The sequence below is a fragment of the Hippocampus zosterae genome, chromosome 11 (assembly GCF_025434085.1).
Source record: "Hippocampus zosterae strain Florida chromosome 11, ASM2543408v3, whole genome shotgun sequence".
Taxonomy (NCBI): Eukaryota; Metazoa; Chordata; class Actinopteri; order Syngnathiformes; family Syngnathidae; genus Hippocampus; species Hippocampus zosterae.
In genome coordinates this window covers 5,645,571-5,659,404 of record NC_067461.1, presented here as the reverse complement: position 1 = coordinate 5,659,404, position 13,834 = coordinate 5,645,571, and the positions used below count along the sequence as shown (strand labels likewise).

General features: G+C 43.9%; 1 protein-coding gene across 2 annotated transcripts in view; it reads left to right on the top strand.

Moving 5' to 3' along the window:
• The window catches only part of LOC127610115 (leucine zipper putative tumor suppressor 2 homolog), a 45,890-nt gene extending 33,591 nt beyond the window's left edge, over positions 1 to 12,299 (top strand). For both annotated transcript variants that reach the window (XM_052079872.1, XM_052079873.1), the window contains 7 exons: positions 1,771 to 2,391; positions 3,287 to 3,925; positions 4,203 to 4,325; positions 4,466 to 4,612; positions 8,265 to 8,726; positions 9,350 to 9,454; positions 9,750 to 12,299. In XM_052079872.1, coding sequence (XP_051935832.1) covers positions 1,804 to 2,391; positions 3,287 to 3,925; positions 4,203 to 4,325; positions 4,466 to 4,612; positions 8,265 to 8,726; positions 9,350 to 9,454; positions 9,750 to 9,932 — 2,247 coding nt within the window. In that variant the 5' untranslated portion in view covers positions 1,771 to 1,803 and the 3' untranslated portion in view covers positions 9,933 to 12,299. The remainder of the gene's footprint in view (positions 1 to 1,770; positions 2,392 to 3,286; positions 3,926 to 4,202; positions 4,326 to 4,465; positions 4,613 to 8,264; positions 8,727 to 9,349; positions 9,455 to 9,749) is intronic.
• The last annotated feature ends 1,535 nt before the right edge of the window (positions 12,300 to 13,834 follow it).

Genomic DNA, 13,834 nt, shown 5'->3' with positions numbered 1-13,834 from the left:
TATCCTCACGGGATCTACCCTTACCGGCGCGCGCACGCACACACACACACAAATTTAAGATTTACCTGCTTTATTTTATTTTTTAAATATTTTTTTTTTGTGAAAATGAGACTGATTAGTGTGCAGTGTATATTAACACAAAAAATATATTACCAATATGTACAAAGACACACAAATGGTTTGTTATGTTTGTTTGTTTTTTTTCTCGACACTCCTCGGATCTACTTGGGACCTGTCTTAGATCTACCGGTAGATCAGGATCTACCTAATGGGCACCCCTGATCTAGACAATGTTCGTAAAGGGAAGTCACAATAAAAACATTTCATGAGGATTTGGTCCTTTCAACCAGCGTATCACCTGACAGCTTTTTGCACCGGACCCGACTGATGTGTTTCTGTGGTGCCGCGACAGCGTTCGTCCCGGCAGACTGTGTGCACTTATATCTGCCGGGGATTATTCCACTCGGCCAGACGGATTTAGGCTTGGCACGACTTGGCTGAGGATGTGTGCTCGCCCGGGCAGCCGACACCGATAATGCTATCTGCAAACGGAAGGACTTAATCTGCTGCCACGCTTACAGTTGGAATGGCGCGCACGCACGGCATCAAGTTAAGCGTCGTTTTCATCGGCGTCTCCCAAAAAAATGATCGCACCGCGGCTGCAGATGCCGCTGACCCGCTCACTCGTTTGTCTCTTTCTATTCTTTAGCCTCATTAGTGGAATTGGCGATTAGCAGCAGCGGTTGTTGGGGCGGGGTTGCCTTAGCCAAATGCATGAGGCGGCGGGGGCTCGTGATGTCAAATTTTGACGATTATGTGCGGTGATCACATCACCAAAATGATTTGCATTGATTCATATGAGGGTCGACTGCAACACTGTAGTTGGTGATAAGTGGAACGATAAAGTGGTTGACGGTTGAGGATAAAGAATCTATGTTTTTGCTGTTGCGCATTGGACTTGCCATTCGGGCATATAAGTTGTACAATATTTACTTGAATTATGACTTTTCTTCTGCGGTAGCATCAATGACAGGCCGGGCCACTTTCAAGTGGCAATTATAGAAACCCTGCTCGAGAAAAATGCATTATGACATCACAGCACACAACATCATCTAAAGCAGTTCATAGTCAAAATGTATCTCATGGCCTGGAAATATTTAAAACACAAAATACCAATACACCATACTCACCGGAGTTGCTAAATATTAAATGTATTCATCTGTGTGGACGTAACAAATTTTACTCTGACTAAAAACAAAATAAATTACATCATTGAGGGCTCAATTTCGTTCAGGCAAGCAGAGAAGTTCTTGCCGAGACTGGCCCCCTACTGCTTAGCATTACTAGCAATTCAGTATCAACAACAGGTATCGGTATCAAGCTGATTTTGGCGGTATCGGTATTGTGGAGCCTGCTGGTATCAGCCACCAATACTTTCGGCGAAAAAATAAAAACATGAGTTGCTCCTCCTCTTCAGTAGTTGGCGCTATACTGCGGCTTTTTGACACGTCGTCATCTGATTCAGAAAGGGTTTGTTTTTTTGTTGTCATTTTTTTTGTGGGTCATTGTGTTAAATGTAAATCGAGTACATCAAAAGTGCTAGCAGTAACAGTACTCGGGTTTGGTGAATACCCGTATGGGTGTAAAAAAAAAACATGGTGTTGAACATCCTTAGTGAGCTTAGGATAGTCTAAATTTGCGATCCGCCGCAGAATTTCGTCTTCAACCGAGGAAGCCCTGTCAAATGTGTTCTCTTGTCTCCTCCCACAGGCTGCGTGGTGTGGCGAACGCCATCGCGGCGCCATGGCTCTAGTTCAGGCTCTTCTCGTCGCCGACCACCCCAAGCCCACTGTCGACGTCCAGCTGTGCCAGCCGCTCTCCTCCCCTCCCTCCCCGCCAACCTCCTGCGGCTCGGCCACCGCCATGGGTTCCGTCAGCAGTCTCATATCGGGCCGGACGTACCAAGAGAGGCACTGCCGAGCGGCCAGCGAATTTACCGCCAAGCAGCGGCGCTCCACGCCGGCCACCAGCTGCTTCCGCCTCCAGGATAACACCCTGCGCAGCGCCAGCTCCTTAGAGCAGCTGCTGGTTATCTGCAACCAAACGCAAGAGCAACACCCCCAGGGCCAGGTTCTGCCGCCGCCGCTGCCCACCAAGAAGCAGCCTCGGCCCGGCAACTCTGCGGCCGGCAAGGCCGCGACATCCGCCGTGAACAAGAACTCTGGATACGCCAGCAATGAGGCGGTCGTCGGCGATTGGAATGACAACGTGGTCGTGTCCGCTGGCAGTCCTTGCAGCGACTCGGAGGACCAACGGGACAATCGGACTCTGAACGGCAATATCGGAGGACCTCCCCCCAAACTCATCCCAGTTTCCGGACAGCTTGAGAAGGCAAGTCGACGGAATGACGCTCTGTATCCATCAAGGGTGATCTTTTGGGAGTGAGCAGTGTTGCGTTTGCGCCAAGCGTTACTTTTGGAGTCTTCAAATCGCGCAATGTGTCACTCGGAAATTTTTTTTTGTGTTAGGGGGGCAATGTATTTGTGTGTTTCAGTTAAAAATATCCACCAATTGCTCATACAGGCCAAAATTTAGAGTCGATAGCGGGTCAAAGTTCCCGTGATGTTTCAAATGCCGACGCTTAGCAAATTTTTGTTTGTTTGTTCATGAATTGATTTGTTTTGCAGGATTTTAGAGAAATTTAAAAGACTCACTCTGTATTTTTTTTTTAGATGGCGGCCATTTCAATGTATTCGTTCCAGAATTGGCTGCAACTGGCCACAGTTTTCCACAGTGCCATTAGATGGCGCTGTCAAAGTTAGACAACGTTACGTCCATCGCGGCCGATATAAAGTGTGACAATATAGTCCGATCTCTAACCAGGTATTTTGGTTAGTAAAAAAAAATACAATAAAAAATATTCGATTTAAATAATTCATAATTTCCCTAGTGAGGATCAAGCGGCTCGGAAGATGAATGAATGAATGAATAATTTCCATGTATATTTTAACCTTTTATTAACCTAATTTAATCTTTTTTTGTTTACTTTCCCAACTAAATGATCAAACAAGACTTTTCTCCTCCCATTCCTCTTCAAAAAAAAAAAAACCCAACAAAACAAAAATGTAGTTGACGACAAATGCCGTCGCTGGCACGCTTCGTTAGGATTCACGTCAATGGCGCACAATGAGTTAAGGAACAACAGAAAACTTTTTGTTTTTAAACTGGTTAAAGATGCGAGTCTACCTCCAGCCGAGCTGAACTTGTCTCATTCTGTCTTTTTTAGAACATGGAGAAGGTGCTGATCCGTCCAACAGCGTTCAAGCCCGTCGTTCCCAAGAATCGCCACTCGGTGCATTACCTTTCTCCGCGACCAGGTGGCTGCAGTCTGTCAGAGAGCCAAGGCAGCCTCAACCTCCTCCTTCCCCTCGCCGCGTCCACTGGCGGACCAAACGCATCAAGCGGCAATAACTCCTCTTCTGAAGACAAGCGCGACTCCTTCGGCGGGGTGTGCAACGCTCGCGGCAGCCAGTCTTGCTCCATGTCTGACTCCGGGAGGAACTCCCTCTCCAGCCTGCCCACTCACAGCAGCACGGGCTATAGTTTGGCCCCCAGCGAGGGCTCCAGCTCCGGGTCAGCCCACCCGGAGCCCGGGCACGTTCTGGTCAGAAACACGTCAAGTGGAATCGGGATTCACGGTCACTCGGATAGCGGCCGTTCGTCGTCCAGTAAGAGCAGTGGCTCGGGGTCACTGAGTGGGCGCGGGCAGCCCCTGTCGGACAGCGGCTCGTGCGGCCACTCGTCGCCGCCTGTGGAGGGCTACGAGGTGGTGGTGCGGGACCTGGAGGAGAAGCTGAGGGAGCGCGACATGGAGCTTCAGCATCTGCGGGAAAATCTGGATGAGAATGAAGCCGCCATCTGCCAGGTGAGACCCGAAGCAATTTAATCAACTGAGGAAAAAGACATCGCAAGACAGCGTTAAGTTTCTCTTTATTTGGGGGCCGAGCCCTGAAAAAATTTAACACCCACCAATGGGATTCTAAATGTCCGTCGTTGCCACAAGATGGCAGCAAATCACTACTTTCCATTAGACGGTGCTATGGCCTAACTAAATGAGGCTCCTCCCCTTACTTGAACATCAATAAAATGGACTACCTGACTTCCCCCTTGCAACCTCAATGCTTTTTTTTTCTCCATAAAAGGTGTATGAGGAAAAGCAGCGTCGCTGTGAAAGAGAAATGGAGGAGCTGAGGCAAAACTGCGCCACCAAGATGAAGCAGGCCTCTCAGAAGGCCCAGAGGGCGCAGCAGGTGTTACAGTTGCAGGTGGGCCCTTTTGGAAGTCTTCTGCACTCAAACATACTCATTTAATTTAACGTCAGATGATTTGATTGTGTCTGAATAGTTTTGCGTAAAATTTTGCAATGTCTCCGTGTTTGAAGCCAGTAATGTTGTTGTGTTGTCAGATATTTCAACTACAGCAAGAGAAAAAGAAGCTGCAGGAGGACTTCTCGTCTCTGCTGCAGGACAGGGAATCTCTGGAGAGGAGGTGCGCCACCATCCAGCGTGAGCAGACGCAGCTCGGCCCGCGGCTGGAGGAGACCAAGTGGGAGGTGTGACACTTTTTTTTTCCCCTGGCAGGCTCATGCTAGCATGAAAAATACAGTTCAAGTCATTGAGGTGCTAAGATAGGATATAGTCTTATCAGATAAGTGGAGGTGTATTCAGGCATAAAGCTTACTTTGAAACCCTAACCCGAATTTCAAACCCTAATCCTAATTTGAGAACCGACATCAAAACCCTAATCCTAGTTTAAAACCCTGCTTTGAAACCCTAATTTGAGACCCAACATCAAAACCCTAACCCTAGTTTAAAACCCTACTTTGAAACCCTAACCCTAATTTGAAACTCAACCCTAATTTGAGACCCTAAGCCAAATTTGAAATCCTAACCCTAATTTGAGACACTACATTGAAACCCTAACCCTAGTTTGAAACCCTACTTTGAAACCCTAACCCTAATTTGAGACCCGACATCAAAACCCTAACCCTAGTTTAAAACCCTACTTTGAAACCCTAACCCTAGTTTAAAACCCTACTTTGAAACCCTAACCCTAATTTGAGACACTGCATCGAAACCCTAACCCTAGTTTGAAACCCTACTTTGAAACCCTAACCCTAATTTGAGACCCGACATCAAAACCCTAAACCTAGTTTAAAACCCTACTTTGAAACCCTAACCCTCATTTGAGACCCTACATCGAAACCCTAGTTTGAAACCCTAACCCGAATTTCAAACCCTAATCCAAATTTGAGACCCGACATCAAAACCCTAACCCTTGTTTGAACCCCTACTTTGAAACCCTAACCCTAATTTGAGACACTACATTGAAACCCTAACCCTAGTTTGAAACCCTACTTTGAAACCCTAACCCTAATTTGAGACCCGACATCAAAACCCTAACCCTAGTTTAAAACCCTACTTTGAAACCCTAACCCTAATTTGAGACACTGCATCGAAACCCTAACCCTAGTTTGAAACCCTACTTTGAAACCCTAACCCTAATTTGAGACCCGACATCAAAACCCTAAACCTAGTTTAAAACCCTACTTTGAAACCCTAACCCTCATTTGAGACCCTACATCGAAACCCTAGTTTGAAACCCTAACCCGAATTTCAAACCCTAATCCAAATTTGAGACCCGACATCAAAACCCTAACCCTTGTTTGAACCCCTACTTTGAAACCCTAACCCTAATTTGAGACACTACATTGAAACCCTAACCCTAGTTTGAAACCCTACTTTGAAACCCTAACCCTAATTTGAGACCCGACATCAAAACCCTAACCCTAGTTTAAAACCCTACTTTGAAACCCTAACCCTAATTTGAGACACTGCATCGAAACCCTAACCCTAGTTTGAAACCCTACTTTGAAACCCTAACCCTAATTTGAGACCCGACATCAAAACCCTAACCCTAGTTTAAAACCCTACTTTGAAACCCTAACCCTCATTTGAGACCCTACATCGAAACCCTAACCTGAATTTCAAACCCTAATCCTAATTTGAGACCCGACATCAAAACCCTAACCCTTGTTTGAACCCCTACTTTGAAAGCCTAACCCCAATTTGAAACTCCAACCCTAATTTGAGACCCTAAGCCAAATTTGAAATCCTAACCCTAATTTGAGACACTACATTGAAACCCTACTTTGAAACCCTAACCCTAATTTGAGACCCGACATCAAAACCCTAACCCTAGTTTAAAACCCTACTTTGAAACCCTAACCCTAATTTGAGACACTGCATCGAAACCCTAACCCTAGTTTGAAACCCTACTTTGAAACCCTAACCCTAATTTGAGACCCGACATCAAAACCCTAAACCTAGTTTAAAACCCTACTTTGAAACCCTAACCCTCATTTGAGACCCTACATCGAAACCCTAGTTTGAAACCCTAACCCGAATTTCAAACCCTAATCCTAATTTGAGACCCGACATCAAAACCCTAACCCTTGTTTGAACCCCTACTTTGAAACCCTAACCCTAATTTGAAACTCCAACCCTAATTTGAAACTCCAACCCTAATTTGAGACCCTAAGCCAAATTTGAAACCCTAACCCTAATTTGAGACCCTAAACCAAATTTGAAATCCTAACCCTAATTTGAGACACTACATCGAAACCCTAACCCTAGTTTGAAACCCTACTTTGAAACCCTAACCCTAATTTGAGACACTACATCGAAACCCAAACCCTAGTTTGAAACCCTACTTTGAACCCCTAACCCTAATTTGAGACACTACTTCGAAACCTTAACCCTAGTTTGAAACCCTACTTTGAAACCCTAACCCTAATTTGAGACACTACATTGAAACCCTAACCCTAGTAACCCTACTTTGAAACCCGAACCCTAATTTGAGACCCAACATCAAAACCCTAACCCTAGTTTAAAACCCTACTTTGAAACCCTAACCCTCATTTGAGACCCTACATCGAAACCCTAGTTTGAAACCCTAATCCGAATTTCAAACCCTAATCCTAATTTGAGACCCGACATCAAAACCCTAAACCTAGTTTGAACCCCTACTTTGAAACCCTAACCCTAATTTGGAACTCCAACCCTAATTTGAGACCCTAAGCCAAATTTGAAACCCTAACCCTAATTCGAGACCCTAAGCCAAATTTGAAATCCTAACCCTAATTTAAGACACTACATTGAAACCCTAACCCTAGTTTGAAACCCTACTTTGAAACCCTAACCCTAATTTGAGACCCGACATCAAAACCCTAACCCTAGTTTAAAGCCCTACTTTGAAACCCTAACCCTAATTTGAGACACTGCATCGAAACCCTAACCCTAGTTTGAAACCCTACTTTGAAACCCTAACCCTAATTTAAGACCCGACATCAAAACCCTAACCCTAGTTTAAAACCCTACTTTGAAACCCTAACGCTCATTTGAGACCCTACATCGAAACCCTAGTTTGAAACCCTAACCTGAATTTCAAACCCTAATCCTAATTTGAGACCTGACATCAAAACCATAAACCTAGTTTCAACCCCTACTTTGAAACCCTAACCCTAATTTGAAACTCCAACCCAAATTTGAGACCCTAAGCCAAATTTGAAACCCTAACCCTAATTTGAGACCCTAAACCAAATTTGAAATCCGAACCCTAATTTGAGACACTACATCAAAACCCTAACCCTAGCTTGAACCCCTACTTTGAAACCCTAACCCTATTTTGAAACTCCAACCCTAATTTGAGACCCTAAACCAAATTTGAAACCCTAACCGTAATTTGAGACCCTAAACCAAATTTGAAATCCTAACCCTAATTTGAGACACTACATCAAAAGCCTAACCCTAGTTTGAAACCCTACTTTGAAACCCTATCCCTAATTTGAGACCCGACATCAAAACCCTAACCCTAGTTTAAAACCCTACTTTGAAACCCTAACCCTAATTTGAGACGCTACATCGAAAACTTAACCCTAGTTTGAAACCCTACTTTGAAACCCTAACCCTCATTTGAGACCCTACATCGAAACCCTAGTTTGAAACCCTAACCCGAATTTCAAACCCTAATCCTAATTTGAGACCCGACATCAAAACCCTAACCCTAGTTTGAACCCCTACTTTGAAACCCTAACCCTAATTTGAAACTCTAACCCAACTTTGCAACCCTAACCCTAATTCAAGACCCCACATTGAAACCCTTCAAAATCTCTTCCCATTGTGTCACGTTGCGGTGGGCCACAGGTGTGCCAGAAGTCGGGCGAGATCTCCCTCCTCAAGCAGCAGCTGAAGGAGATCCAGTCGGAGCTGAGCCAGAAGGCCGGCGACATCGTAACGCTGAGGGCCCAGCTGAGAGAAGCCCGATCGGAGCAGCAGGCCGGCCAGGCTCGCTGTCAGGAGGCTCAGGCGGCCCTACGCACTCGCGCCCTGGAGCTGGAGGTCTGCCAGAACGAGCTGCAGAGGCGCAAGAGCGAAGCCGAGCTGCTGCGGGAGAAGCTGGCGCGCCTGGAGGACGAGACGCCGCTGCGCCTCGGGAGCACCAAGACCCCGTGCGTCGGCCTGCCCCTCCGTCAGGGGCGGAGCCTGTCCGGCAGGGGGGCGCCGAGCCCCTGCGTGTATCGCGACGTGGAGGACTGGGGAGGAGAGAGCGATGAAACCAAAGCGCTGAGGCAGAATGCAGAAACTCTGCTGGGACTCAGACAACAGGTACTGTCGGCCGATCTGCAACAGCTTCATTATATCCTTTATTAATATCCTTTATTCGTCCCACGCTGTAAATTTCCCCAGTGTGGGACGAATAAAGGATATCTTATCTTATTATTGACTTCATTCGACGCATTTTTGTCAGTGGGTTAATCGTTCAGGGTTTAGGACACACACACACACACATACACACACAGCCGTTATTCATTAATCGCAAATGTTTCTCATTTGGCAAATATGCTCTTCCGGTGGAGATATCGGCAAAATAAAATTACAATAATCCTTTAAATGTCATTCGCTGCCATTGACGGCTGTAGCAGTCAACAGTGCATTATTTGAACTGGTTTGGCCCCAGTTTCCAATCATGTGACGAGATCAAGATAACGCTTTAGACATAAATTCACTCCATTATACATGCACATTTCGGCACAAAAGTATAATCAAACGGAATGAAATACTTGGAACGCATTTCTTTAGGTTGGTATTTGCTGCAAAAAGTTTAAGAACCACCGCTATGGAATAATGTCACATGAGTGCGAGGTGGACTAACTAAAAAAAATTGACCAAAAATTTACCAGAAAGGCTGCTGGAGTCGAAACGCGTCATGTTTGTTTGCCTTGTATCAGGTTGACAGGCTGAAGGCCGAGCTCATGTACGAGAGGAGGACAAGTGAGGAGCAGCTGTCTCGATTTGAAGATGAACGCAGGGTGTGGCAGGAGGAAAAGGAGAAGGTAAAGATTCCTTCAAGTCAGTCTTTACACATTTCCATCATCAATTCACCTGTTTTGAACCAGCTACGCAGGCGGCCATTTTGTCCAGTACTGCTCGCTGTTGTCGATTTGAAATGGACAAAATGGCAACTTTCTGCTTCATCCTTTTGCCACAATTGCAATATGAATCAGATTATCACATTTGAAGTAATTTCTGACTGGACTTGCACTTTAAATAGAAGGACACGTACAAACAAAGTTTATTGTACTTTATTTGCTTGCGTCATTTCCCTTCTTCCCCTGACCGGACGATCAGGTGATCCGCTACCAGAAGCAGCTGCAGCAGAACTACATCCAGATGTACCGGCGGAACCGCGACCTGGAGCGGGTGATGCGGGAACTGAGTCTGGAGCTGGAGACCAGGGACATGGACGACTATGAGATGCACAGCGGCAGCAATGACATCCACTTTGAGGAGATCACCGCCACCGAGATATAAAGAGGCGATGTGAACTCGACGTCGGACCAGGAAAAAAACCCCCCAAAAAAACGACGGCTGGCTTTACCTCTTCAGCAACTCCCAAAGGTGCATTCTTCCTCGACTGCTGCACTCCTCGTGATCTTTCATACAGCGTTTCACCTGCACTTTTTTCTTTTGAAGACTTTTGTTTAACCACGAAAAAGAGAGCACAAAAAAAAACATTTTCTTCTGAAGCGGCGAGGAGTGTTCAAATCAGGGAGGATTGTTGGAAACAGCAAAAAAAAAAATGTTGGCCACGTGCACATTTTCTTACGCTTAACAACAGGGCACAAGCACGCATGTCATGTCATGTGATGATAGCGCCCACTACGTCTGCTACTTAACGTTTTATCTTCTTCAAAGGCGATATTAGCCTGAGCATGCTAACGTTGATTCTTTCCATCTGGTAGTATCACTCCGAACCTTGGGAGGGCGATAGTGAGACAAATGATTCACCAATGTTGCTTTTCTGTACTCGGCTCAGTTTGGCGCGGTTGCTTTACCGCTTAGGGTGAAAAAAAAATGGAGGCTGTGGAGTATAACAGCAGCAAGAGGGTAAGCTAACCTTTACGTGATTTTCATTTCTTTGTACCCTTGAATGTTACACTGCTCAATCAGCAAATGGCTCACAATGCTCGGAACCAGCGTAGACCGGGAAGTACAAGTATAGTAAATGTTACATGCTTAGCATATAATGACAAACACCATAGACAAGCTCATAGATATTAGCACATATGCTACATAATCATAAACCTTCAAAGAACTGCTACCCTAACGCACTCGGAGCGGCAAGGCATAGAAACAAAGCATACAACAACAAAGAATTAGATATTGTGTATTTAAAACGCCAAAGTGTTCAACCACACCATTTGATTTCACCTCATGAAAGTCCACTAGCTTAATGCTAACATACAATGTGAAAGGTCATAGAAGGGCTAATGGAAATGAGCAAAGCAATACAATAATTGTAAACCTTCCGCTGCAAGTCTGCCTCTTCTTTTTGCTCTGAATTATGTTCTATCTCTTTCTGTAGACTCAGTGCTGCCAGTATTGTTGTGGCACAATTTGGTACTACACTCTTTTACATTTGAACTTGGGAGTGTATTTAAAAAGTTGTTTTAACAAACAAACAAAAAAATGCTAGATCTTTTTAAATAGGCACATAAGTAAATATTTAGTTGGTTGGTTAATTTGACACCTGATTGGTGGACAGGCACTCCAGAGACAAAACAATTTGTATACAAACATTGAGATGATCAAAACAAGGGCAACAGTGGGAGGTGTCAGCAGGATGCGGCTGATTCTTGCTTTTCATCTTCCTCCGCCTCCTCTCAAAAGTATTTTTAGCAGCGTTAAGAAACTAAAAACGGAGTTTATTAGTCTCACTGCTGCTTCTTTTTCAGGCTGTCGTTTGAACTTGAGGTGGGCCGCGATGCACGTTTTCCCTTTTGGGCTTTATTTAGCTTGCAGCAGCCCAAAGTCGCAATCATTTGAACTCAAGTTTTCCAAGACTTTTGTGAGCTGAAGCCAATCACAAAGCACATTGCAGACAAAAAACAAATCCTTCAGTTCGAACTGTGAGGAAGACGTGCGACGACTTTCATGCACGCGATTTTCCCCAACTGCTAAAAAATTGGAACCACGTTTTCAGTACATACTTAAATGGCATAAGTTGAAGACTTTAATGGCTGCAAAGGGTCATCTTTAATTCTGATTATTTTTATGACTCGGCATGAGAGAGCTTCAATTTTCTAGACTAAAATATATATCGAATAGGAGATCTATATCGTGAAGGCTGTATATTTTTGATATACGTATATGAATAAAGCACCAACTAATATTTTTTGGGTTCTTGTTGTTGCACCAGTATCAGGGTGGGTTTCATATGCCAATTGTATCTATATGAATGTCTAGAAATATATCAACAAAAACGGAACATTAGAGGAACTGTCAAGAGAGAAAGCCCACAAAATGTAACCTGCAAATGATTATTATCATAAAGATTTGGTTCATATTTTTTCATAAAGATATCTAGTTTAGCCCTGGGAAGTGTTTCCCGACTGTTACTTGTGTCTATGAGTGTAAATATGTAAAAGAGTTGATGGTATAACACATTATCTCGGATATTTCACATGTAGCTAACGTGACTATAGACCAAAGGAACCAAATTCAATTTTGGTTTGTTTGTTTTTTGTTGTGGCTTTTTTTAAATCCTTTTCTACGTTAGTGTGTTACGTCACACTTGATTCATAAGTAGATATCGTTTGTGTAAATGTGTACATTTCTTGTATAAATGACCGTTTTGTTTTTTGTTTTTCAGTAAAGAGCAAGCTGTTACACCTTCAACCTGTTTTATTTTTTGTTTGTCTGGTGAATGTGTATGAACAATTTCATGTACTTTATTTCCTCACAGAGGAGTGGCCCATTAAAAAAGTTGTCGTCCAAATATTTTTTGGGTTGGGACAAATATTGAAAAAAAACCTACTCGCTTATTGAATAAATGGTAACTTCATTTTTTTCACATACTTTAGTGTAGAAACTGGAGGATTAAAACCCCAAATGGATGAAAATAATACACCAAATTCAGATGCATATATTGTATTCGTATTATTGTCCAATAATGCCAAAGTAATTTCTGTCGGATTTCACAAATAATTGATCAGACAGTCAGTTGAACAATCGATTCTAAAAATATTTGCTAGCCTAGTAGAGTTCCTTCTAAACAAACAAAAGATCCAGTAAACATAAAAAATGAATCATGAATAATTATACTTATTAAGGCACTACGGCGCCCCGGTAGTCCAGTGGTTAGCACATCGGCTTCACAGTGCAGAGGTACCGGGTTCGATTCCAGCTCCGGCCTCCCTGTGTGGAGTTTGCATGTTCTCTGGCCTGCGTGGGTTTTCTCCGGGTGCTCCGGTTTCCTCCCACATTCCAAAAATATGCATGGCAGGCTGATTGAACACTCTGAATTGTCCCTGGGTATGAGTGTGAGCGTGGATGATTGTTTGTCTCTGTGTGCCCTGCGATTGGCTGGCAACCGATTCAGGGTGTCCCCCGCCTACTGCCCGGAGACAGCTGGGATAGGCTCCAGCACCCCCCGCGACCCTAGTGAGGATCAAGCGGTACGGAAGATGAATGAATGAATGAATAAGGCACTACAGTATTTAATAACATTATTCTCCCCAGTGTTGCTTTCTGACTTCAAACTGTCATGGTCTGCCTGTTTTGCCCCCCCCCACCCCACTCCCACTCCAAATCCTCTTCCGCCTCATGTGTAATTAAAGCTCCAAAGTGGCAGATTGCTCCATAGCAGGCAGGGCTTGTGCCAGACAAAAAAAAATCCGGCGCTGAAATGCCGAGCAGCCATTTTGCAATCATCCCCAAACCTTTTTGACATCATACATCAAACTTTAATCTGGCTATAAATCTCCAGGGAGCAGCCTGGGATTATCCCCTGTCGCCGCATGGCTTTTGAACATAAACGGTGGAGCAACACATGATGTAGACAGACAATGTAAAAATACCATCAGATAGTCATTATCTTCTCCAAAAAGGATGAATATCAAAGCAGTTTAAGGATTTGTGACCATCTCCATGTATTATATATTAACACTGTTTTATAAAGGACTTGTTATACATTGGTATATTATTAAAAAATAATAAAACAACAAATTAGTCATATCTGAAGTCACTACTGTACAGTTGACCTATTGGTTTCTATGAAGAATGACAATTATTATGCCTTGAATAAGATTTTCCTTAAATCCATTTACCATTTATTTTATTCTAATAATTTATCTCCCATTTATTGTAATTTAATATGCAAAAAAAATGAATCAATAAAAAATAGTCAAGTGTTCAGTGTTTTTCTAGTGGTA